Source organism: Leptodactylus fuscus, chromosome 6 (assembly GCF_031893055.1).
Source record: "Leptodactylus fuscus isolate aLepFus1 chromosome 6, aLepFus1.hap2, whole genome shotgun sequence".
Classification (NCBI taxonomy): Eukaryota; Metazoa; Chordata; class Amphibia; order Anura; family Leptodactylidae; genus Leptodactylus; species Leptodactylus fuscus.
Genome location: NC_134270.1, coordinates 25,226,643 through 25,254,455, shown reverse-complemented (window position 1 = coordinate 25,254,455; position 27,813 = coordinate 25,226,643). Strand labels below are relative to the sequence as shown.

General features: G+C 44.6%; 1 protein-coding gene across 2 annotated transcripts in view; it reads left to right on the top strand.

Annotated features, from left to right (window-relative positions):
* Positions 1–27,813, top strand: part of NADK (NAD kinase) — a 48,037-nt gene that overhangs the window by 179 nt on the left and 20,045 nt on the right. Inside the window, exons 1-3 of one of the 2 annotated variants that reach the window (XM_075279601.1) lie at positions 5,916–5,988; positions 16,139–16,358; positions 24,895–24,978. In XM_075279601.1, the coding sequence (XP_075135702.1) occupies positions 16,180–16,358; positions 24,895–24,978 (263 nt within the window). In that variant the 5' untranslated portion in view covers positions 5,916–5,988; positions 16,139–16,179. Of the gene's footprint in view, positions 1–5,915; positions 5,989–16,138; positions 16,359–24,894; positions 24,979–27,813 lie in introns of those variants that run through there. The other variant, XM_075279600.1, reaches the window with a different exon arrangement.

The following is a 27,813-nucleotide window of genomic DNA, read 5'->3' as shown; positions in this document are numbered from 1 at the left end:
ACAGGCCATAGTAGTACGGACCAGCTGCTGCACACACCGGCCGCGTCAGCTCACAACTTGTCTCCGCTCAGGGCTTGTCAGACTTGTGTGAAAGTTGTCAGTGGGTGGTGTAGTGTCCGAGCAGCCTGGTACAGAGTGTGCCCGGGGTATGTGCCAGTGTATGAGGGTGGTGTAGTGTCCGAGCAGCCTGGTACAGAGTGTGCCCGGGGTATGTGCCAGTGTATGAGGGTGGTGTAGTGTCCGAGCAGCCTGGTACAGAGTGTGCCCGGGGTATGTGCCAGTGTATGAGGGTGGTGTAGTGTCCGAGCAGCCTGGTAGTGTGTGTGCCAGTGTGTATGTGCCAGTGTGTGTGCCCGGGGTATGTGCCAGTGTGTATGGCCGGTGTGTGTGTGCCAGTGTGTATGGCCGGTGTGTGTGTGCCAGTGTGTATGGCCGGTGTGTGTGTGCCAGTGTGTATGGCCGGTGTGTGTGTGCCAGTGTGTATGGCCGGTGTGTGTGTGCCAGTGTGTATGGCCGGTGTGTGTGTGTGCCAGTGTGTATGGCCGGTGTGTGTGTGTGCCAGTGTGTATGGCCGGTGTGTGTGTGTGCCAGTGTGTATGGCCGGTGTGTGTGTGCCAGTGTGTATGGCCGGTGTATATGTGCCCAGTGTGTGTGCCTGCTCATACAGGGTTATAGGGCTGTGTTCACACTTCTGTTAGGAGACTGTCTCAGTGTGTCCAGAACCCCCTGACCACAATTGCTGCAGTCCTGGGGTCTCCTTATAAAAGAACAGACCCCTGACAGATGCCATTACAGTCAGTGAGGTCTATTGGGCTCCATATGTCAGCGCCTGTACGTTGTTCTGATCCCCCAACGGACCGAAACAACAAACTTGACATTGGATTTTGTGCTGGGACCCTCCGGGTCAATATTCAGCCCCCGTTCAGTACAGTGACAGGTTCGGGCACACTCCATCTGGAGGTTGAGCAGCCGTACTTATTTCACCTAGCGGAAAATGAAGCGTCTGCCAATGAATAGCAGAAATCTGAATTTAAAATCCCCCTGTGTGAACATGCCCTTACACCAGCAATGTGTCTTCAGAGTTGGCGCAGTTACAGTGCAGCTAAATTTTGGGCAACTTTTGATTTTCTGTCAGTTTTTGTGCCATTAATACATCTTGTAATTTACTTTATTAACGTATTTTGTCTCCTTTCTGTGAATCCCGCATTGTTACCCTCTACCCATTGCTTCTGTATTGAGAGGAATGAAGGGGCCCCGTCCTCTATACACAGGATAGAGAATGTGTCTGAGCACTGGTGGGACCCCCAACTATAATGGGGGCAGGGGCCCCAAGTTATCTGTGTGTATATGGATCTGATGGGGATGGGATAGTCCCATAGGAACTCATACAGAAAATCTGATCCAAACCTAGTGGGGAGACCGGACTCTTCACATCCTAGTGACCTATTAGGAGTCCTGCTCGCTGCAGCTTCACTGACCTGTGCGCATGCGCTCTCTCTCTCTCTCTCTCTCTCTCTTTCTCTCTAGGTGTATGTGTATATATATATATATATATATGACAATGGGGGGGGGGGTCCCTTCTCCTGACTACTTTAGGACCAAGAAATCCAGCTGATATATGGACCAGATTTTTGGGTCTGGATTGCCCTGTGTGCCTGGGATGTAAAAGTGAACAGTGAGGTGGTCTGAGGGGGCAGATGGGGGTCCCAGGAGTCAGACACAGATTCTCTATCCTGTTCATAGAGCATAATAGATGATGGGGAAGCAAGATGCTTCTTAACAGGCAACATAAAGCATCGCAGCCCCCTCCTGTGTGAGGTGGGGGTCCACATGGATGATACATACTAGGTATATGGAATATAGCATCATATACGACATAGTGACAAGTTGTGGAACTTCCTAATATACTTTGTGGTTTATTTTTAATAACTTGCTTTCAGTGAATGGAATCTTGTCTGTTTCCATCCAGAATCCTGTTCGTGTCCAGATATAATCACTGGATGTACATATGTGTATTGGATGTACATATGCATGAACATATATGTATATATGTATGTGTTGGTGGCGTGGTCTTCTTGAGGAAGATGGCTATGGTATGGGAAACTGAAACATCTGTCAGAATACATGTGGTCAGGGTAAGGGGTGTCTTGTCAGACGGGGTGTCTTGGAGAGATTTTGCAGTTTCTGACTATACATATATGTGTAACCTCTCCGTACATGATCGCCGTATGTATACCATATATGATCCTGATCGCTGGATGTACGGACCCTTTCCTTCAGGCTGAGATCCTTACAATGGTCGGGTATTAATATCTGAGAAACTTTTAGGACTTTACATTTTCCAATGAATAAGAGCTGCTTCAGGGCGTGTTCACACTGCAGGAGGCTCACATGGATTTTGTTGCATATTTGACACCCAAATCCTTGTACAACCCCCTGAAGTCTGCCACTCATCGCTGTCAATGGGATCCCGCATATGACCCCGGATATAATCCTCATTGCTGGATGTTGTGTATTCCCCTAGTGTGACCTGTGCCCTTCCTTATAATCCTTGTGAAAATTTCATATAGTAGTCAAAGGAATTTGTATAAAGTTTTACTGTGTGTGACGCCTCCCTAGACCGTCATGTGGCGCCGGCCATCACTTACCTCTGGACTAGTGAAGCTCCACAAGGGGTTATTTATTTAGGATACTGCACCTCTAGGGATCTTGTAAGGGGGGGTGGGGGTGGGGGGTTGTAGATTTTGTCTATTTTTGGACTTGCAGATTAACGATCACGGAAACATTTGGTCAGTCTAAGTTTCGACTCGTTCCTATTGTTTATTTTCCTCTCTTTATAGTTTCTAATCTTCTTGGAGTCCTATTATATGGCCACGATTCTGTCTACGTGGCGCTGTGTGAGGAGAACAGGAAGGGGTTGTGGTAGGGGGCGACATGACACAATGCAGAGTCTATAGTATAATCTATACAATCATTGGGGTAGGCTCACACCTCTGATTTTGAGGCACATGCCTCCTCAAAATCTGCTCCAAATTCCATCCGCAATCTGTCTGGATGGTGCGGGATCTTGCCGCGGATTCAGATACAGAACCTGCGGCACAAATCATTTAGTTGCCACTATACTGAATATGGTGGTCCACTATACCATGCCAAACCGTAACACCCCAATGTAGACCAAACTGCGTACTGCAGGCCAGTGGGGCTCTATGGATAGCCATATTTACTGATTGCAGAGTGACCATAGCCTTATGCTGTGGCTAGCGCTAAAGGCAGCGTGGCTAGCATCCTGTGGCATACTCTGGTGAGGCCCTGGCCTAGAAGAAAAAGGTTTGGCTGGTAATGTGGGAGATTATAGAATGGAGTGGCTTAACTCGGATGTCGTGGATCCAGTAGATGGCGCCACCTTGGCTCCAGGTTTGTTATCAGTGGCTTCACTTGCCAGATAGTCACCCCTAACACACCCGGAGCATTGACAGTTTCTTGATGTAAAGGTGAACTCTGTCTCTCCGATATGCAACCCTAACCCACCTGACATGATGTGGATACAGCAGGTGGTGCCACCTACTGGATCCACAGCGTATATATTTTACCCAATCCATTCTAGCATCCATCCTGGCAATGTACATTAGATTGCTTTTACATGACGGAGTTGAGGACCCAAAAGTGAGCCAGGGGAGTAAATCTGGCGGGTACACGGACTGATCTGCAAGACCTTAAGTCGGCCATGTGTAATAAGTCTTAGGCACCATGCTTACATTACGCCCACACGTGGCCACAAATAATGACACGATTGTCCTGTATAATACTGTGCGCTTGCAGGTAAGGGTTTGGCCGCAGGTGACTGTCGCGGTGTGAGCATGCTCGCTTACAGCATTTTTTAAGCGATCTCCCCCACTTCCCCATTCACATGTGTTATAGGATCTGCTTTTGTTATCAGTGACAAGATGGGAAGAGGCCACTGCCGGACCCCTATGTCTGCGACTTATCTTCCCAAGAACAAGGACTGGGGTTACTGAAGTGTAAGTGTCTGATCCTTATCTACCCCGACATCTGCTACTGGGGGGAGTCTAGGCCCCATGCGCGTACTCCAAGATCAGCAGGTTTCTAAAAACATACATGTATCGTGTTTGCCCAGCTATTGAGGCGTCCTGTCATTTTGGAAATTGTTGTCCAGGATCACAAACCTCACCAACATGTAACATGTATGTGTGATCCAGTGACCATGATGGCTGGACTTCCCCTTTAAACCTTGTGTCACAACATGTAAATGATATAATATCACATGAATACTGCTGTGTGTGAACAGGCCATAGTGCCCTGACTAGCCAGAATCTCTACCCAGGGCTAGTCAAGTACCGTAATCTGCGTCATGGTGGTAGTCGCACGCTGCTCTGAAGTACAAATCAGTGAGGCTCTGACTATGCGGGAGCTTTTATGTGCAGCCCTCACATTGTTCTCTTCATGTGTTGGACATCAATCACTTTATTAATAAACGTCCCTTTGAGCGGCGTTGCGTGCTGACAGCTGTCTGGTCAGGTGAGTGTTAGGTATCCGCTGCCCTTGCTCTAGCTATATTATGGAAGCCCTAATGGATGTCTCTAACCAGCGGCAAGGGTGCATCTTGGCAGTGTTGGCATCGGTTCACAAGGGGGAAAATGGTCTTTGATTGGGCTGACCCTAACCTATCTATCTGCAGGGCTGCATTCTAGTGTAAGACTCCCTTTAAGGAAATCAGATAAGCTTTGTAGTGTAATGTATCCGTCCCTGGAGAACGGCCAGAGCATCTATATCGTAAAAGACTTCCAATAATAGATAAAGACCGCTGAGATCATTATTGACACACTTCCACTTGGTAGAGCAGTGTCCATATTATATTATGGCACATTACTAGGTTATTGCATAATCTTCTGCCGGATGCAACATCGGGGACCCCCAGCAGCCCTGGCGGACTGATATGTATGAATGTCGTGGGGAAGTCAAGGATGTCTGTTCAGCTATAGGGTAATGGGCATATATCCGATCCTAGACCATCCTATAAACTTTCAGTAGTGTGGCAATGTGTATGCACGACCAGTGCTTTGTTCATTTGGGGGCCCAGACCCCCGTTCTCTTGATTAGTGTAGGTCCAAGTTGTCGGATCACCACCAATCAGACTCTTAGTAAAGGAATGAGCTTTAATATTAGAACAATCCCTTTAAACATATGCCTGTGGGTTTTCCTGCCAATAACCTCTGACCTCTGGGGGCCTCTGTAGTTGGACATGCGATGATGCGGTCCTTGTACGTTTCCTCTAACTAAAATGGATTATCCAAAAGGGACGTCTCTCTTAAAGTGTACCTCCAGCTCAGGCAGATGAATAGTTCAGGTGAATATAAGAAACGTAGTAATATATCTTAATAAGGAGATTTGTTTCCTTCTCCATTTATTAAGCCATTCTCCTTATCCTCAATCTGCTTGTTGACATCCATCTCCATAGTCAGCCTCACACATACAACTCTATGGAGAAGGGAGGAGTGGAGTAGGATTCTGCTGCCGGATGGTTCATTGATTTATCTCCTCATTATGTGCACTAATGGCCTCTTCTCTACAAACCTAGCAGTGTACAGAGCAGCAGAGTGGTGTTCTAGCCCCTCCCTTCTTCATAGACTAATGTGGAGAAGAAAATAGATTTCTTTTATTAGATATGTTATAAAGTTTCTTCTATTTACTTAAGGAAAGTTTATGTATAACTGGAAGTACACTTTAAGTAGCGCACTAGCCACAACCCATAGATAGGAGTGGCGCTGTTTGTGGAAGGAAGCGTCCATGTTTTTCTAACCCTGCACAACCCCTTTAATGGACTTTACTCCAAGCCGGGAAAACCAGCCGGCCGGCATTCCCTGTAGCTGTGACGTCACTGCGGGGGCGGTACAAGGAGAGTCAGGCATCAGAGGAGACGGCGTGACCTGCCGGCAGCGAGTACTCAGGGATCCTGCTCCTCCGTGCCTGGTATGGTAATGACTTTCTGCCTTTCTTGTACTTGGGATTCGCAGTCACACGTACAGATGTGTTTGTCACCTGTGGTCGGCATCTGTCTGTGGCTTGTTACAGTATATAATCCAGACAGCTTTTGTTTAGTAAATTACTTTCCACATTACATACGATGTGACCTACTATGTACAATTATTTTTTAATTCAATATTTAAAGAATTAGAAGCCTAAGATGGTTTTTTTTTTTTTTTTTTTTTTTTTTTTTCAACATTTATCACAAATTGGGTGTACGTCTAAAAGTCTTTAGTTATCACTCAAGATTTCCATTAGGCCACTGGTTCCAAAACTTTGTGGTGAGAGGCTGCGAAGAGACCTCCTGGTGTTACAAGACGTGCCCTGCCCCCAATCAGATGTGCTGCTTTACATAGTCCCAGTCTGGGGGCACTTAGTGTATTGTGTCTGTGGGTACAGGGAGGGGGCCATTATAGTGTGTGTGTGTGGGGGGGCACCACGTGGGTCACTCTATTGTGTGGGAGTTACGCAGGAGGCCATTATATACCCTCATTCACTTTGAGCTAAGCTATAAAGGTAAGTTCACACTGGGGTTTTATGGACTAGATTTTGAGGCAGAGGCCACCTCAGAAACCGCGACTGCATTCCGGTGCATTGCATACAGTGCATGGCATCCCGTCGCGGCATTTAGCTCCAGATTAGGCCCAAACGAATGGGCCTAGACAGGAGGGAGTGTTTGCGCTGCGGAATCCGCCTCGAGAAAGGGCATGTTGCTGCTTTTTTCCGCTAGCGGGAACAAACCACTTGCCGAAAAAGGAACCCTTTGAATTCAATGGGAGGCGGTTTCTTGTGCCGGATTCTGACGCGGATTCCGTCTGAACCCGGCTTAAGTGTTATCAAGGAAGCTTCTTTTTTCAGAATGCTGGAATAAGATTCCTTCCGCTCTGAGCCCCAGAACTTGCGGCACAAAATTACTGCTAATTAACCCCTTTGTGTCTTGGGTTAGTCAGCAAGCAAACCCATGGTGAAAAGCCTATTGGTTCCCTCAATGCTGGAATTGGGAGAGAAATCTGAGATGGTAAAATACCCAAAAATCTCTTCAAATTCCTCTGTGTGAACCTAGCCTAATACCAGACACAGCCTGTATTCCAGTGTGGCGCTGTTACCCTGTAGCCCAGTGTAATCCTATCATGTCCTTGCAGTAAGTGGGTGCATTGTATGATAACGGAGGGTCTTTTAGTATGAGTGACTACTGTCATCCAATTCAGATTGGCGGATGGGGCCAAAAGATTTGGCATAAATAGCTGGAACTATCGGAACCAAACACTGTTCTGTTTCCACAACATTCAGACCCATACGACAACTTTTGGTAGTCGTGACTTACTGTCTACTATAGTAGCCGCCAATGCAGATTTGGCAGAGCCACTGAGGCCAATGGACGCCGCACTACATAGCACCGCCCCCGTGGCGTTTGACCGATTGATGGGTCACCATGCCCAGAATCATGTTGGCTAACGTTGGCACACGCTAGTGAGAATTTTTGGATCTCTTTAAGGGAGTTTCCTTCATTTTAAGTGCATGTTTGTTGCATCAGTGTGAACAGAGCCTTATCTACCTTGTGTGGTTGGGTGTAGCGGTGACTGGGCGGGGGCACTTGTCTGACACACACATGTGCTATGTATATAGTCAGACACCTGGTTACCTTCTATGTCTTCTTACAGAAGCCGCCTAGGTGTATCCGAGTTGTTTGCCATTCTGATAAGAAGGAATCCGTTCAATAAGGAAGAACAGAAGTGATTTAAGACGTGATCTAGTGAGAGTGCTCGGGTGCACACGCTCTCACCTCTCAACAATCTTAGTAGACTTCTATAAATACAAGAAACTTTGTAATATCTTCTTACAGAAAATACTTTTTTCTCCACTTCTGTTTTTTCCCCCTACACCAGTCTTCTAAGATACTCGCTCACTCACCATTCTCTGGTGAATCTGTCTTGTTTTACCAAGATGACCTTTCATCTCACGGTGGACAGTGTCCATGCTCCCACAGAAGTCTATGGGGAGGGGGAGACAAAAATATAGGTGCAGACTCTCACAGAGAAGCTGCTGCAGCTACGTGTAAGTTTTCTATCACAAGTGTACTGATGCTCAGTACTTTTATATCTTCTGAGATTGTTAGGGAATATTTACCTGGTAGAAATACACATAATACACATGTCTATTAACCATAAAACAGACAGCAGAAGTCCGAGCTGGGCCGGTTTGTAGTCTTGGCACCGGTCGACTTACATTCAGCGGCTTCATGTGACTACCTGACCATTACAAATGCAGCAAGAATGGAAATACTGTTTGGCCTTTGTTCTCAGGGGAGATGTCACCACTAGATGGGGCTAGATCTGGCTTATTTCTCTATTCCCATTTAAGGACATAGGCACGTTCAGTTTGAGAGGAGAGCTGTAGAGGATTTCGGGTGACCATTGTATATCTGCGCTTGTAACACCCAGCGTCCTCTGACCGCATCTGGAATATTAGGAGTTGTAGTTTAGGAATTGGTAATGAGCCCTTTCTTTATTCATACGTTTGTCAGAGGGGCCCGGTTATCTGTAATTTTTGGCTGTTCTCTGTGCGAGGTGTCTGCCTGGAGAGCCTACAAGTAAATGGTGTGGCAGCCTGTAGGATTTTCTACATGTTTATATTCCATAGTATTGTATTCTAAGACTATGATCACGGAGGCTTCATCTGTTGGGACCCTCCAGTGATCACAAAAACGGGGTCCCCAAGTGCCCCATGTGAATAGGGTGCTGGTTCGCATACCTGGCCATAAGACTTCTGGAACAACAGACTTCAGCCGTCTCATTGCAGTTACAAAAGTGGAGGTTGAGCATGACTTGGGGGTATTTGGGGGCTCCTGTTCTTGTGCTCCCAGGGATCGGACGCTCAGTGATCAGACATTTATGCAGATGAGATAAGAAGATTGTCATTAGTGGAAAACCCCTTTAATTGGAACTGGTCCCATTGCGTTTCCATTACAGTGCAGGGGTCTCAAACACAGTGCGTAAATGGGCTGCACGTACAAAAAAATAGAGGTTGACATGTCACATTACTTTTGTTGGCCCGTACAGTGGCCGGACCCCATCACTGCTCTCATACCAAGGTGGTTATAACCCCAATACTTACCTCATTGCTCCCCATCTGCGGACCACCGATGGCTGTCTCAGGAGCTGCCCCCAGGACCTCGGATATGGAGTGGCAGGAGCTGAGCAGACTTTTAGGGCGCCCGGTCTCCGCTTTCGGGTTTCCGTCTTCTGCCGAGAGAAACTGGACAGGAGACGGAAACCTGGCGGTCAGTTTTCGAGCCCATTCACTTGACCGCCCGTGAGCGTCTTCTGCGCTTTCCCCGTGGAGAGGTGTGAACCCGCCCTTGTATTGAATATTTTCCTACAAACTTATATAACTTCTGTTTGGTAAAATCCTTGCTCCTTCAGGTTTTGGGAGTCCGGTTTTACCAGGGGCTCTCAGAAATGTTTGTATAGTACATATAGCTGTAAGACCACCCCTCGGCATAATAAGCCCAGAATACGCAGGTATTAAATGGAAAAAAATTCAAGTAATTCTGAACCTTTTCCTAAAATCTATAAATCAATCTTCTCTGCTCCTCCTGCTCTGTAGAAAGCTGCTGACACCAGGCTCAACATGACCGGTTCCCTTTAAGTCCTATCAGCCCTTTAAGTCTTGGTTAACCTTTAACAGGGAGCACCACAGTGACCAAAGTGTCACTTCACCCCGTACCTAGAAGCTTCTGCAGGAGAGAGCGCAACGTTACCCATCCATGGCATGGATTCCTTTACTATGGGTTGGAGAGATGTCGCCTGGAAGGTAATGTAGAGATCTAGAGCTTTGTACTGTGTATAATAGTCATATTATTGGGCTAGGGCCGCCATGTATGGCCTCCTCATTGCTCACAGCAGCATATGGACGGCTGTCAGCTGGCAGTGTCATCTCTGCGGCCGCACAGTAGGCCCTTTGTTTTCGGATGTCGCTCCTACGTCATTGGAAGGAAGTTGCAACAAAGTGCGCGTACTGGAGGGCCTGTGGCCTTGTGGTAGCCGGTCATTGCCATGAAAACAGATTGGGGCAGATATTTGACGTAAAAAAAAGTCGCAATTCTCGTGTTTAAGCTCCATTTGCGGCCATTGTCACAACTGATGCTTTTGCAGCTCCCACGCCAGTGGTGTGGGAATTGTGCTGCGTTACATATCCTTTAAGCCCAATCTACTGCTATGGAGGAGCCACCACATTTACGAGGATTCGTGCGTCCATTGGGACACATTAAGATTGGTGTATCAGGTCCTGACCGCCTGATTTATTAACGAGACCAGAATGGACATCTATGCTTTTCGGGAACTGGTATAGATTTGCTGGAGCTGGAAAAATATCAGGCTGAAGAGGTGCAGAACGGGAATGGGTCAGATATTCTGCTCAAGAAAGGGATTTGTGCCAGATTATCACCAACCCCCCCCCACCCCCCACCCCGGCCATCCCTTGACTTGCACACTTGGCCATGTGCGTGTAGCCTTCAAATGTCCTTTCCATGTTTATTATTTTCCCATCTATCTTATATATTGTGCTGTCTCTTATGTATATGGGGTGAAGGATTTATTCAGGTCGGCGTGTGGCCAATATTTCATAGATACATTTGTATTATACTCCTCCTAACTTGCCCTTAGACTGAGATTTCACTCTTTACATCCAAGAAAAATCAATGACCAGGTTTTCCTGTATAGAGGTAAAATACGTCATCCATTCTCAGTAGTGTTATATGGTCAAAGGCCAAGCTAGCAGATGTAAAGGAGTGAAAGTTTTAGCATTCAATTTTTTACATGTTGGTTTCCATAACCCTGCAGGGCATTGACCTGTGAACCCTGACCCTTGACCATCTCTTGATAAACCTTATCACAGCCGTGCGAACTCTTCTCACCGTGCCTGTTACATCATCGCCTTATGTAATGCAGGGTATGGTGAGGATAAAGGTGACGCTTAGATACGTCTTACACCCAATAACATGTCGTATACTTATACAATGGGAAGAGGGGGCTCAATAGGAAGATCTCGGAGGACCAAACCATGGACTCGGACTACTGACTCCTTCATAGATGGCTGGCAGCCAGAGATCCTCTAAGGCTGGGTTAGCACCAGCGATGGATCTCTGTCTGGGGTTTCCATCCCCTTCTCCACTTGAAAAATGCATTTCTGATGGAAACCTGGTGGACCCTATTATAGTCTATCGGTCCCGCGGGTAACTGTTTGTTTGTTTTTTTAAGCGAATTAGGTTTCTGTTCGGGAGGGTCCCCAAGTAGACTACCCAAACAGAAACCCGAACGCTAATTTGAACCTAGCGTAATTCATTAAATAGCAAGCGATTGATTCCTATGAAAGTAAATCTATAACAAAATATGTTTCTAGTTAATGATATGCTATTAATACATAATAATCATTTTATTATGAAGCCAGAGTCATTAAAGGGATTCAATCATTAAAATGCTATTTTTTGTCCCTAAGACATAGGAATATCCTTAAGACAGACTATTCCTCTCCTACCTTTTAGATGTCTTCTCCGTGCAGCTGTTCGGTAGAAATCCCGGGTTACTTCGGTAAGCAAATGAGTTCTCTCGCAGCGCTGGGGGCGGGCCACAGCGCTCAAACAGCACTGGGGGCGTCCCCAATGCTGTGAGAGAAATCTCCAGCGACGCCTCCATCTTCTTCAGGAACGGCCTCTTCCCATGTCTTCTTCCAGCGCTGGCTTCAAACTTTTAGTCATGCACAGTCGGCTCTGCTGTCAGGCCCGCAGCCCTTTTCTTGTGGCCGCTTACCCCAGCTTGCTGTGTAAGCAGCCACAAGTAAATGGCCGCTTACACCAGTTTACTATGTATGCGGCCACAGGAAAATTGCCGCGGGCATGCGCAGTCGGCTCTGGCCAAGGCCCAACTGCGTATGATTAGAAGTTTGAAGACGGAGGGAGAGGCTATTCCAGGCGAAAATAGAAGCGGCGCTGGAGAGTTCTCTCGCAGCATTGGGGATGCCCCCTGTGCTGTTTGAGCCCTGGAGGACCGCCCCCAGTGCTGCGAGAGAACTCATTTGCATACAGAAGAAAACCAACATTTCTACTGAACGGCGGCGCGGAGAAGACATCTAAAGGTAGGAGAAGAATAGCCTTTCTTAAGGCTATTCCGACGTGTTAGTGAGAGAAAAATTTTATTTTAATGATAGGATCCCTTTAACTCTTTTTCGCCTCCGATTATGACTCTACCAGAAACTGTCCCCAACTTCACGTCCCTGGCTACACCCCCAGTCTTCCTCATTCCCATTAACTTTTGACCCAGAAAAGCACATGACTGAATGAATAAGAAGTTCTTACCAGGTCACCCTCCAAATATAAGGTCCCGTCACATGAACTGTGGAGATGAACAGATACATGACATTGATTTTTCTGGATGAGCGAGAAGTGGTTCATGTGAGCCCCTCTATTGGGCAGGAGGCCAAAGCCCACAGTAAACATCACAACTTTGATTAAAAATATAGTTGTGTAAACTTTTTTCGCAAACAAGGTTTTCCGACATGCCGAGATTCCTTCCTATGGCCGCAGTATCCACTTTGGCTCCTTATTTGTAAAGCAGCCCTGTAATGTCTCGTTCATAGTGGTGACCTGTTATTGGCACATCACTGCGGCGGGCGACATCTGACAGGTAGATTTCTTTTGGTATTGGACGACATGAGGACTTTGAGAGCAAGGGACCAGTCCTTTCTTGATTTGGATGTAGGAACGTTGGGCAAGCTCAAGGACTTGAGTGACATTGACAAGGTGAAGATTGTGATGGTGGAGACTGGGTCACTGCAGATCTAATGGGGTGTTCAGTGGTTAGAACCTACCAAAAGTGGTCAATGATAGGTTCTAACCACAGTCATGGGTGCACATGGGAAGCACAAACTAGACGACATGGTCGGATCCTATAGAAGAGCTGCTATCACATAAGCTAATAGGAAGGTGTCAAAACACGCAGCGTGTCCCAGCTGGACCTGCATAGTCACAGAGCCCGTGTTGACCCCTGTTCATCAACATAATTGTCTACCAGGACACAGAACCATGGAGCAATGGAAGAAGGCGTCCCGGTCAGAGGTTTACCTTGAAACCCCGGGGCCCAAATGTAGAATCCAATGGGGCTCCTATCAGCTCTATGCAACCTCGGGCCCCCATAGCGCTGTGGTCCTGGTCTAAGAAATCTTATTTTCCGTAATATAATGTTTCCGCCCAATTGTACAGGTGACTGCACATGTCACAAAGTGGTGGCCTATCCTAGTGACCTCTCATAGATGTAGAATTTGGGAATACCCCTCCGCTTTTCATTACTCCTTCCTCGTTCATTCCAAAACAAGTCGGTGACTTATTACTTCCTGGTCTTTACAAGATTGGAGATGATTCATCTTTGTTTACTGCGATTTTTCTTCCTGTATTTGATGTCGGACGGCTTCCTTATAGATGTATAGACTGAAACCTGCTGCGAGAGGTGGAGCCGTCACTTCTGTGTATGATAGCGATAGAAACTGTGCATTATGTTGTATGAGGGTTCCTCGTCTATTTCTGGGGAACGGGGGTGGGGCGTTGGGAGTTTCGCCTGGTTTTGCACCTTGTCTGTATTTCTATATATGAATAGGGACATAGAACTAATGGATATGTCTGTACTTTATCTCTAATTGGTCACACTATGTAGTGTATAGAAGATAACACATAAGTGATAATAAGTAATAGGAAGTGCGGGTTTGTAGCAATTGTATATGAAGGTTTTGTAAGTCCATTTAGTGGAAGTGACTGTAACTTCTGCTTGGTGAAAATTTTTAGGAAGTTTTTGGTAATTCTGTTTTTTTTTTTTTTTTTTTTTTTTTTAATGGTATCATATTATAGGCAACCTTATTCATGAAAATGTATCCCCTCCCCCCCCAAACCACCTCCAATCTGTTATCCAGGACCGTGATGGAGTCACAGTGATATCCCTTTATATCAGAGCCGTGGAGTTGGAGTCGCGGTCTTGGGTTGAGTTGGAGTTAATCAGTTATTGATTCTGGCTTCATAATAAAATGATTGTTTTTAGTACCTTATACAATTATTGATGTTTAATTAAAGGGGATGTCCAGGGAGTGAAATTTACCCTTCTACCAGTTGGTTCAGACCTCTTATCATGTGATTGGCACCAGCCCCTGTCCACCCCGGATTGTCCCGCTGCTTCCTTCCTCCTCCAATTTAACAAGGTATTACTTGTCCTATTGGGGCGGCAGACTATAGTACAGCTAGCTTCAAATGGGTATGTTCACACAGCGGAAAATGGATTCCAAGAGTGAACATACTGCGCGGCTAGCCACGACTGAATGCTGGTGCAGCTCTGGATTAGGCCCGAATGAATGGGCCTAATGGGGATGGAGTCTCACACCGTGGCTGACGTCAGCCACGGAATCTGCGTCAAAATAGGGCAGCGTGCTTCTTTTTACGCTACTAGTTAGCGGAAAAAAGAAGCGAGCAGCTCCCATTGAAGTCATTGGGAGCCATTTTTGGCAGCAGATTTTGAGGCGGATTCCTTGTCAAAATCTGCTGCCAAAAAACTCCCTGTGGACAGACCCTAACACGGGTAAGTAGAGGTGAAAACAGGAGTGGAGGGAGGAGACTGATTAACCCAGGAGATGGTGGCTGGTTCAATCATTTGTCTTGGGGTCTGAACCAACCCAGGATCCCTAAATCCAACATGAATGAGCCAGTGGAAGAAGGAAGGTGAATTTAACTCAACCCCGTGTACCAGATTGCCATTCACGTGCACCTCTTTGATCTCCTCCACTGTAGGCCAGTTTCACCCCAATACTAGAGACTCTTTTTGGGACCTGTATCTCAGCCAAAGTCACCCAAACCCTGAACCAAACCAGTATCGTGGCCTTTAGCTTGGACTGTGCAGGGTCACAGCTAGAAAGCCATAGGCGTTGAGTCACACGAGGGTTCGGGGCAGTCCTTGAGCGGCTTCTTACATAACAGATGGCTTATTGTATTCCTGAACATGAAATAATCACTTCCTTTCATGATACAAAATGAATGCTCAGAACGATCTTGGCTCTATCTCAAAATGCAGCTTGTTGTCATACGTAGACTAATATTCTAAATCCTTCCCACTGCCGCTTTTGGATGGACTTCATCTTATCTAGTCCAATAGTCTCCTGAATATTTGCTTCTGCTTTTCTGATGTCCTATGTTATTAAAGGGATTGCGCACTTTGAACACTCTCTTTTTGTTTGTAAAGGTTCCCCTTTCTTGGTTGTGATCCCTGCGATCAGTTCTAGTCTGTACAGGAATCGGTTAGAAAGTGTTTGAATTTCCTGCAGTGCCGCCGCTGGATAAGTGAAGTATTACACCTACACCTGTGTACTGCATACAGCTGCTGGTCCTCCTGGGAGACATGGCTGCTGCTCACTGACCTGTAATATTTGTGGTCGGCCATTTGTTATACTGTGCAGAGAAAATACTTGGCTGTTTGCAGCTCGCCAGTTTGCCGGGATAGCCAAGACCAGGCCCATGGTGATCAGCGCTGCAGAGATGACTCTAGGGATGTAGGTATTGACATATCCACTTGGGTACGCTTCACAGCCATAAAGCACGCAATGGGAACGGAGTCAAAAACAACAGATTGAAACACAGGCCGGCGATGTTCTGTAATCTTAGGTTGCAGAACAATGTCTGCCGCTGTCACACAAGGTAAATTCCGTAACGTTACTCGCCACAATGTAATGACCCGCATGTTTGTACTTCTTCGGCAACACTTTATCCTGTTTGTGTAATCCGCAGACCTTCATGTTCCTGGTATTAACCCAGACTCGGAGAGAGGAAGCCGGGTGGGGTTTCCTCCAGACTTCAGATGCAGAGAGTAAGGCTTGTATGGATTAGTAACCTCTTAGTACAGACAGGTAGTCCGACAATTCTCGCTTCCCTACAAGCCTTGGTGCGTCTTGTAGTCAGCTGGGTGGGGATGTCGGAGGTGTCACTCACTCGGCACATCAGTCCATGGAGCCGGGCTCTTCTTTCCTATATGGCGGTGTAATACATGACCTGAATTATTTCTTTCTCTTTTAGGTCTTTTCATTCTTTGTGAGTGAGGCATTCCCATTTGCACTATGGAGCGACCCCAGAACAAGACGTGCGGCAACGATAAGAGTGTGAACGTAGAGGAAGCGCTGTTTTTTGCAGCCTGCGATTGTGAGGAAGACCTCAACCGCGGGAAACCTATTCGAGGAAGGACAAAAGCGCGAAGCTTGTCTGCGTCTCCAGGACCTGGAAGCGCCAAGGAATTCAGGTATGTGGTGGACAATTTAGTAGCTAGCTTGAAATAAATTATATATATATATATGTGTGTGTATACTAATGAAAAAATTGAGACAACAAATTCTGTGTGCTCACTACCTGCACAGCAAAGCCAGCCCTTCCTTCTTTTTTTTTTAAATGCAGATTGTGAACCCCATATAGGGATCACAATGTACATTTTTTTCCTATCAGTATGTCTTTGTAAAATGGGAGGAAATCCACACAAACACAGGGAGAACATACAAACTCCTTGCAGATGTTGTTCCTGGCGGGATTCAAACCCAGGACTCCAGCGCTTCCTGTAGGACATTTTCACCTCGCACAGATCAGCACCATGTTGAATAAAATCAAACTTTTCCCAATTCTGGGACTGGACAAATCTACTTCTTTATAGACATAAGGTGTCGGGGGTCCCACTCTTGGCTTCCTACTATTCATAGCTTAAAGGTATACCCTACCTGAAAGATGTCATGACAATCGTAAAATATGTATTACCTTCTGATTGATTGGGATCTGACCCCCGATACCCCCAGTGTGGTCAGGAACGCCTGACCACCTGCTCTACACCTTACCTCTATGCTTGTGGTTGTCTGCATAGCAGGTAGATGGGACAATCACCTGACGGGGGTGCTGCCATCACTTAACTGGCCCCATACCCCCTTCATACTGAGGATTGTGGTCCCTTTAACAACGTGAATGGATTTTTTTTTTGTTTCCTGGTGGAAACCAACCCCTGTGCTGTCTCCGTGTCATTCTTGGCACAGTATAAACATTCTGATAAGAGACATTATTTCATTGTTTTATTTCCAAAAAACACGTTGTTGCCTCCTCTGCTGCCAAATGTTAAGAATTAATTTCATGGCCCAGTTGCTGAGGAGGAAGTTCTGTCTGTGTGGATATATAATACAGAATAAACATTCAGGCTGAAGTCTGCAAACTATACTGTATTGTAGGTAGTAGTACACCCCAACCGGGGCATTGCAGCGCCTGCATTTCTTTAACCCTTCCCTGTCCCCTTTGTGTCCTAGATCATAGCAGTGTTCTTTCTGTAATGCCTTCCTCTCTCCTCCCTCCTGTGCACACACACGTACACTCAGCCAAGTGTGCATGTCTTCTGACTAGTGACCGCTCAGCCACGTGTGCATGTCTTGTCACTAGTGACCACTCAGCCAAGTGTGCATGTCTTCTCACTAGTGAACCTCAGCCAAGTGTGCATGTCTTGTCACTAGTGACCCCTCAGCCAAGTGTGCATGTCTTCTCACTAGTGACCCCTCAGCCAAGTGTGCATGTCTTCTCACTAGTGACCCCTCAGCCAAGTGTGCATGTCTTCTCACTAGTGACCCCTCAGCCAAGTGTGCATGTCTTCTCACTAGTGACTACTCAGCCAAGTGTGCATGTCTTCTCACTAGTGATCACTCAGCCAAGTGTGCATGTCTTGTCACTAGTGACCACTCAGCCAAGTGTGCATGTCTTGTCACTAGTGACCCCTCAGCCAAGTGTGCATGTCTTCTGACTAGTGACCACTCAGCCAAGTGTTCATGTCTTCTCACTAGTGACCCCTCAGCCAAGTGTGCATGTCTTCTCACTAGTGACTACTCAGCCGAGTGTGCATGTCTTCTCACTAGTGACTACTCAGCCGAGTGTGCATGTCTTCTGACTAGTGACCACTCAGCCAAGTGTGCATGTCTTCTCACTAGTGACCCCTCAGCCAAGAGTGCATGTCTTCTGACTAGTGACGACTCCGCCAAGTGTGCATGTCTTCTGACTAGTGGCCACTCAGCCATGTGGTCCCCTGAGAAGAAACTGATTGGACATGTTGAAAACCAACTTCCTGATCTTTCTTTCCTTTCACATCGGCCATAAGGGGGAGTGGAGAGGAACCTGTGCACATTAGACAGTCGGACGGCCTTGCTGAAATCAGTGGGTTCGGACAATATACATGTAATGTGCAGGGCTGGCCTTACAGAATTTATCCTGAAATAATAATAATCTGCGCTTCTTCTATCCTGTGGGGCTGAATTGCTAAATATCGTCTTCACAGAATCTATATCCCATTATGTAATGCCGTGGAATGACTAATTAGTGTTCTCTATGTTTAACACAGCTTTCTCAGACCCCTGAGTGGCAACAATGCCTGCTTTTGTAACAATAAAGGAACAGCAGCGAATTACTGCATTTACTGTATGGGAAAGCTGGGCACAGTGCTCTACAGTAAGTCTTATTGGGTGTCGCCCAGCTTTCCCACATGTGACCAATCACTGTCGAGTGCACGTTTGAGGGTAATCTGACATGACATGAGTCTATTGAGGGATCGGAGAAATAGCAAGTTTGGGATTTTCTCGGTTCTTTCACATGGACCAGTAAAACATTAGTTGTGTGACTAGATCCAAGAAGGTCTATGGGGCCATCGTGCCCTGAAAACCCAACTTGGCAAATTACTTTGCGATTGTTTTCAGTGTATCGTGTGTGTATCCTCTTTCCCGGTGCATTTCTTGTTCTCCCATAGTGTCACTCACTAATAATGAATGGCCTAGTAACCTAATAGGGCGATGACAGCGCCAGCACATCCATAATGAATGGGGCAGTGTGACATATAGCGCACGGGGGCTGCTCATACAATAGAGCTGTACACATCTGCCCCTGGCACATGAAGGCAGAGACCGATGACACAGGGCAGAGATTATGCGAAGAGGGTTAATGGAGAGAGCCAAGACGTCTTCTCACTGCTGCGGAGATATGGAAGGGGTTAAATAAATTGTGGAAAAGGTAGATTATAGGGGTTGTTAGGGCTGAGCTATTGATCAAAACATAACTGAACATCAACCCGCATAACCGATGCGGTTTTGTTCACGTCAATTATTTTGCTTTAGTTACCTGCATTTATGTTCAGGCAAAACTGCTATTCTTATACTCTGGGGTCTCCGATTATAGCAAGTGGGGAGCCAGGGGAGGGGATCAAACATTACAAACAGCGTTACTGTTTGTGGTGCCTGCTGGAATAAGAATCCCGCATACCCCATCCATCAGATTTTTGGTTCTGCATGTCACCCAGTGTATGGTAAGGGGTCCTACTCCACATCGGTACTTGCAGGTTTTTCTACGTTCCTCAGCAGTATGTGAATCCCCCCTTACGGTTTTTGCTGCCTCTCTGTTCCTAGGGCTGTATAATGTCTGTTCCTTATTAGGTCTCGTCTTCCTCCGGTCTTGTAATGTCATGCTTTGTTATGTTTCTTACTTGCAGCCCTTTGTGGTTTTGCAGTGTATTTGAGTAAGCATGACTCTGCAATCCTGTGTCACTCCTACTCCTGCACTGTACTCTATTGTCCTCGCAGAGTCTTCTATGGTTACTCTAAGATTTATTCTGTGCTTTGTTTTATTAAGTAGGCATGTCTAACGTATCCGGTAATGTCACGTATCAGACATTTATATTCACATGTGCAGGGAGGAGAAAAATACACTGTACATCTGACAGCAGTATACAGTGAAACCTGTGTACCCTCACACAGAATATCACATCAGTATATTACACAGGACCAGATATCACATCAGTATATTACACAGAATCAGGTATCACATCAGTATATTACACAGAATCAGGTATCACATCAGTATATTACACAGAACCAGGTATCACATCAGTATATTACACAGAATATACAGGTATCACATCAGTATATTACACAGAACCAGATATCACATCCGTATATTACACAGAACCAGGTATCACATCAGTATATTACACAGAATATACAGGTATCACATCAGTATATTACACAGAACCAGGTATCACATCAGTATATTACACAGAACCAGGTATCACATCAGTATATTACACAGAATATACAGGTATCACATCAGTATATTACACAGAATATACAGGTATCACATCAGTATATTACACAGAATATACAGGTATCACATCAGTATATTACACAGAATATACAGGTATCACATCAGTATATTACACAGAACCAGGTATCACATCAGTATATTACACAGGACCAGGTATCACATCAGTATATTACACAGGACCAGGTATCACATCAGTATATTACACAGGACCAGGTATCACATCAGTATATTACACAGAACCAGGTATCACATCAGTATATTACACAGAACCAGGTATCACATCAGTATATTACACAGAACCAGGTATCACATCAGTATATTACACAGAACCAGGTATCACATCAGTATATTGCACAGTGCCAGGTATCACATCAGTATATTACACAGAACCAGGTATCACATCAGTATATTACACAGAATATACAGGTATCACATCAGTATATTACACAGAACCAGGTATCACATCAGTATATTACACAGAACCAGGTATCACATCAGTATATTGCACAGTGCCAGGTATCACATCAGTATATTACACAGAATATACAGGTATCACATCAGTATATTACACAGAACCAGATATCACATCCGTATATTACACAGAACCAGGTATCACATCAGTATATTACACAGAACCAGGTATCACATCAGTATATTACACAGAATATACAGGTATCACATCAGTATATTACACAGAATATACAGGTATCACATCAGTATATTACACAGAATATACAGGTATCACATCAGTATATTACACAGAACCAGATATCACATCCGTATATTACACAGAACCAGGTATCACATCAGTATATTACACAGGACCAGGTATCACATCAGTATATTACACAGGACCAGGTATCACATCAGTATATTACACAGGACCAGGTATCACATCAGTATATTACACAGGACCAGGTATCACATCAGTATATTACACAGGACCAGGTATCACATCAGTATATTACACAGAACCAGGTATCACATCAGTATATTACACAGAACCAGGTATCACATCAGTATATTACACAGAACCAGGTATCACATCAGTATATTGCACAGTGCCAGGTATCACATCAGTATATTACACAGAATATACAGGTATCACATCAGTATATTACACAGAACCAGGTATCACATCAGTATATTATACAGAACCAGGTATCACATCAGTATATTACATAGAATATACAGGTATCACATCAGTATATTACACAGAACCAGGTATCACATCAGTATATTACACAGAACCAGGTATCACATCAGTATATTGCACAGTGCCAGGTATCACATCAGTATATTACACAGAACCAGGTATCACATCAGTATATTACACAGAATATACAGGTATCACATCAGTATATTACACAGAATATACAGGTATCACATCAGTATATTACACAGAACCAGGTATCACATCAGTATATTACACAGAACCAGGTATCACATCAGTATATTGCACAGTGCCAGGTATCACATCAGTATATTACACAGAACCAGGTATCACATCAGTATATTACACAGAATATACAGGTATCACATCAGTATATTACACAGAACCAGGTATCACATCAGTATATTACACAGAACCAGGTATCACATCAGTATATTGCACAGTGCCAGGTATCACATCAGTATATTACACAGAATATACAGGTATCACATCAGTATATTACACAGAACCAGATATCACATCCGTATATTACACAGAACCAGGTATCACATCAGTATATTACACAGAACCAGGTATCACATCAGTATATTACACAGAATATACAGGTATCACATCAGTATATTACACAGAATATACAGGTATCACATCAGTATATTACACAGAATATACAGGTATCACATCAGTATATTACACAGAACCAGATATCACATCCGTATATTACACAGAACCAGGTATCACATCAGTATATTACACAGGACCAGGTATCACATCAGTATATTACACAGGACCAGGTATCACATCAGTATATTACACAGGACCAGGTATCACATCAGTATATTACACAGGACCAGGTATCACATCAGTATATTACACAGAACCAGGTATCACATCAGTATATTACACAGAACCAGGTATCACATCAGTATATTGCACAGTGCCAGGTATCACATCAGTATATTACACAGAACCAGGTATCACATCAGTATATTACACAGAATATACAGGTATCACATCAGTATATTACACAGAACCAGGTATCACATCAGTATATTACACAGAACCAGGTATCACATCAGTATATTGCACAGTGCCAGGTATCACATCAGTATATTACACAGAATATACAGGTATCACATCAGTATATTACACAGAACCAGGTATCACATCAGTATATTATACAGAACCAGGTATCACATCAGTATATTACATAGAATATACAGGTATCACATCAGTATATTACACAGAACCAGGTATCACATCAGTATATTACACAGAACCAGGTATCACATCAGTATATTGCACAGTGCCAGGTATCACATCAGTATATTACACAGAACCAGGTATCACATCAGTATATTACACAGAACCAGGTATCACATCAGTATATTGCACAGTGCCAGGTATCACATCAGTATATTACACAGAATATACAGGTATCACATCAGTATATTACACAGAACCAGGTATCACATCAGTATATTATACAGAACCAGGTATCACATCAGTATATTACACAGAATATACAGGTATCACATCCGTATATTACACAGAACCAGATATCACATCCGTATATTACACAGAACCAGGTATCACATCAGTATATTACACAGAATATACAGGTATCACATCAGTATATTACACAGAACCAGGTATCACATCAGTATATTGCACAGTGCCAGGTATCACATCAGTATATTACACAGAACCAGGTATCACATCAGTATATTACACAGAACCAGGTATCACATCAGTATATTGCACAGTGCCAGGTATCACATCAGTATATTACACAGAATATACAGGTATCACATCAGTATATTACACAGAACCAGGTATCACATCAGTATATTACACAGAACCAGGTATCACATCAGTATATTACACAGAATATACAGGTATCACATCCGTATATTACACAGAACCAGGTATCACATCAGTATATTACACAGAATATACAGGTATCACATCAGTATATTACACAGAACCAGGTATCACATCAGTATATTACACAGAACCAGGTATCACATCAGTATATTACACAGAATATACAGGTATCACATCAGTATATTACACAGAACCAGGTATCACATCAGTATATTACACAGAACCAGGTATCACATCAGTATATTACACAGAATATACAGGTATCACATCCGTATATTACACAGAACCAGATATCACATCCGTATATTACACAGAACCAGGTATCACATCAGTATATTACACAGGACCAGGTATCACATCAGTATATTACACAGGACCAGGTATCACATCAGTATATTACACAGGACCAGGTATCACATCAGTATATTACACAGGACCAGGTATCACATCAGTATATTACACAGAACCAGGTATCACATCAGTATATTACACAGCACCATGTATTAGTATATTACACAGAATATACAGGTATCACATCAGTATATTACACAGAACCAGATATCACATCAGTATATTATACAGGACCAGGTATCACATCAGTATATTACACAGCACCATGTATTAGTATATTACACAGAATATACAGGTATCACATCAGTATATTACACAGGACCAATATCACATTAGTATATTACACAGGACCAGATATCACATTAGTATATTACACAGAACCAGATAGCACATCAGTATATTACACAGGACCGGGTATCACATCAGTATATTACACAGCACCATGTATTAGTATATTACACAGAATATACAGGTATCACATCAGTATATTACACAGGACCAGATATCACATTAGTATATTACACAGAACCAGATAGCACATCAGTATATTACACAGGACCGGGTGTCACATCAGTATATTACACAGAACCAATATCACATTAGTATATTACACAGGACCAGATATCACATTAGTATATTACACAGTATATACAGATATCATATCAGTATTTTACGTTTGCTTATTGCACAGCTGCTTCGATATTGGTCTTTCAGAAAAATGTTCTCAAAGTGGTCACTGGAAAAAAATGTCTTTAAGAGGAGGGGTCATTTGGAAGGGTTGTCCATCTGGGGAGGTTTCTTTGTATATCCTGCTTTGTGTTATTCCTTACAGGGATTGTCTAAGATTAGAAAACACTCGGTTTTTCTATAGTGGACACAGCGCCCCTCTCGTCTGCAGGTTGTGTCTGTTATTGCACAGCCTTCCTTCCATGGTGGTCGGGGTCTTGGTGTAACCAGTTGTCTTGTAACTTTGTACTTGTGTTTTGATTCTTTTCCTTCTTTTGCGCCCATTGTTATTGATGGTATCCGTGTACCTTTCTCCCTTTATAGTCCCATAAATTGCCGGCCTTACCCTGTGCCAGGATGAGACTGCAATTTACCTCTCTTAAATCTTATTTTTATTATTGGTGTATTTTTGCGGTGGTTCGGGCTTGTCCTCGGTCTTCGGTTTCGCCATATTTATGAAAATGCATCGAACATGTCCGCCTGGACGATTTCAGTGACACCTTTGTCTGCTACTTAAACTTTTTATGTTTATTCCTTGCAGGAGAACGAGATCCATGCATGGACCATGCCCAGTAACTACATTTGGACCAAAGGCCTGTATGCTGCAGAATCCGAAAGCGATCATGTAAGTCGTAGTCACATGTCTTCTTACCTCGCAACTCAGTCCTGTAACTACTATAGCAATGTGGTATATCCAATACTATAGATTTACTCTATAGACAGTGGGGTGTTAAAGGGGCTCTCCATCCTATAATAATATGTATTGGGGACCTTACTGACTCACGCGTTTCTGATGCTTATGACTTCTTTTGCTTTGGGATTATTATTATTTTTTTTTTTGTTGCCACATTGACAGTCAGTTGTGTTTAGTCATGTGTTATGTTATTGTGATGAATATCGTGACATATGAAGCAACTTTGCATATATTCCTTATGTTCCGTTGTGTTGTCTTCAGCCCCTATGCATATGTGTATCCGCACCAACAGACTACGAACTAATTTGGTGTAGTCTACACTTGCATAGAAATTTGTCAACCTGGCCAAAAATGACATGTAATTTCTCCTGCCTTAGATTCTGTAACTTTATAGCGCTGGTATTGGGTTGGCGGGATTATATATTTACGCGTTTCCCTTTTAATTTGGAGCAGTAGTTTCCAAGTGCGGGGCTTTTTATATGGTAGCGCTGCTCTTATGGCTTTCAGTTTCCAGTTTTCTGTCTTCTGTGTTTCTATCCCCAGTAGGTTGGTGTCTGAGCAGGGCACGCGAGGTGGAGCAGCGCTATTGTCTCAGTACTGCAAATATAGGGAGCCGTAGGCGCGGAGCGCTGCACTTGGCATTTCTTGTATACGAGACCTGTGATTCACGCCTGATGTGAGCACCATAACAATATTGACTCTGTAGGTTTTGTTTTTACTGGGTAAACAGGGGAGTGAAGTGATATTGATCTTGTGATTGTAAGCAAATATAAATTCTCATATCCAGGATACAGCAGAGGCAAGGAGCGGTCTGGTAAGGGGCATGGACCCCTACTCCTCCCATACCACCACTTTGGTGGTTCTTAAAGGGAGTCTGTCACCAGACCCCAGTATATCACCCCAGCCCTACAGATAGATAGGTTACTGTCAGCAGACCCCAGTATGTCACCCCAGCCCTGCAGATAGATAGGTTACTGTCACCAGAACCAGCATATCACCCCAGCCCTGCAGATAGATAGGTTAGTGTCACTAGACCCAGCATATCACCCCAGCCCTGCAGATAGATAGGTTACTGTCACCAGACCCCAGTATATCACCCCAGCCCTGCAGATAGATAGGTTACTGTCACCAGAACCAGCATATCACCCCAGCCCTGCAGATAGATAGGTTAGTGTCACCAGACCCAGCATATCACCCCAGCCCTGCAGATAGATAGGTTAGTGTCACCAGAACCAGTATATCACCCCAGCCCTGCAGATAGATAGGTTACTGTCAGCAGACCCCAGTATATCACCCCAGCCCTGCAGATAGATAGGTTAGTGTCACTAGACCCCAGCATATCACTCCAGCCCTGCAGATAGATAGGTTACTGTCACCAGACCCCAGTATATCACCCCAGCCCTGCAGATAGATAGGTTACTGTCACCAGAACCAGCATATCACCCCAGCCCTGCAGATAGATAGGTTAGTGTCACCAGACCCAGCATATCACCCCAGCCCTGCAGATAGATAGGTTAGTGTCACCAGAACCAGTATATCACCCCAGCCCTGCAGATAGATAGGTTACTGTCAGCAGACCCCAGTATATCACCCCAGCCCTGCAGATAGATAGGTTACTGTCAGCAGACCCCAGTATATCACCCCAGCCCTACAGATAGATAGGTTACTGTCAGCAGACCCCAGTATATCACCCCAGCCCTACAGATAGATAGGTTACTGTCAGCAGACCCCAGTATATCACCCCAGCCCTGCAGATAGATAGGTTAGTGTCACCAGACCCCAGTATATCAGCCCAGCCCTGCAGATAGATAGGTTAGTGTCACCAGACCCAGCATATCACCCCAGCCCTGCAGATAGATAGGTTAGTGTCACCAGACCCAGCATATCACCCCAGCCCTGCAGATAGATAGGTTAGTGTCACCAGACCCCAGTATATCACCCCAGTCCTGCAGATAGATAGGTTAGGATCACCAGACCCAGCATATCACCCCAGCCCTGCAGATAGATAGGTTAGTGTCACCAGACCCCAGTATATCACCCCAGCCCTGCAGATAGATAGGTTAGTGTCACCAGACCCAGCATATCACCCCAGCCCTGCAGATAGATAGGTTAGTGTCACCAGACCCAGCATATCACCCCAGCCCTGCAGATAGATAGGTTAGTGTCACCAGACCCAGCATATCACCCCAGCCCTGCAGATAGATAGGTTAGTGTCACCAGACCCCAGTATATCAGCCCAGCCCTGCAGATAGATAGGTTAAGGTAACCAGAATGACAGTCATTTGCCCTTGTGAATCGATGCCTGTACTTTTGAGATATCACTGTTTTTGGTCAATATGCAAACAAGCTCTTTGCAGCAACAAGGATATTGTGACAGCACCCTCATTGTTCCTAAGAGCTCATTTACATATTGAGTAAATCGGCAATATCTTGGAAATAAAGGCAGCGATTCACAAAGGGAAAACAGTTTAGGGTCATCTAATCGATCTGTGGGGCTTGGACTTGGTGACACTTGAGGCCTCCATATTGCGGAAATGCAGCTTTTTTTGTAGCAAATTTTGCTGCATGTGGTTTTTTTGTTTTGTTTTTTTTCTGAGCCAAACCAACAAGTAGCTACAAAAGTAATGGTAAATATATAGGAAATTCTTATATTTCTCCCCTCTGCTCAACCCTCTCCTGGCTTTGGCTCATAAAAACACAACAAAATCTGCAACAAAAAAAGCTGCTTTTTTCCAATGTAGGGCCTCTGTCTTTTCATTGGAAATG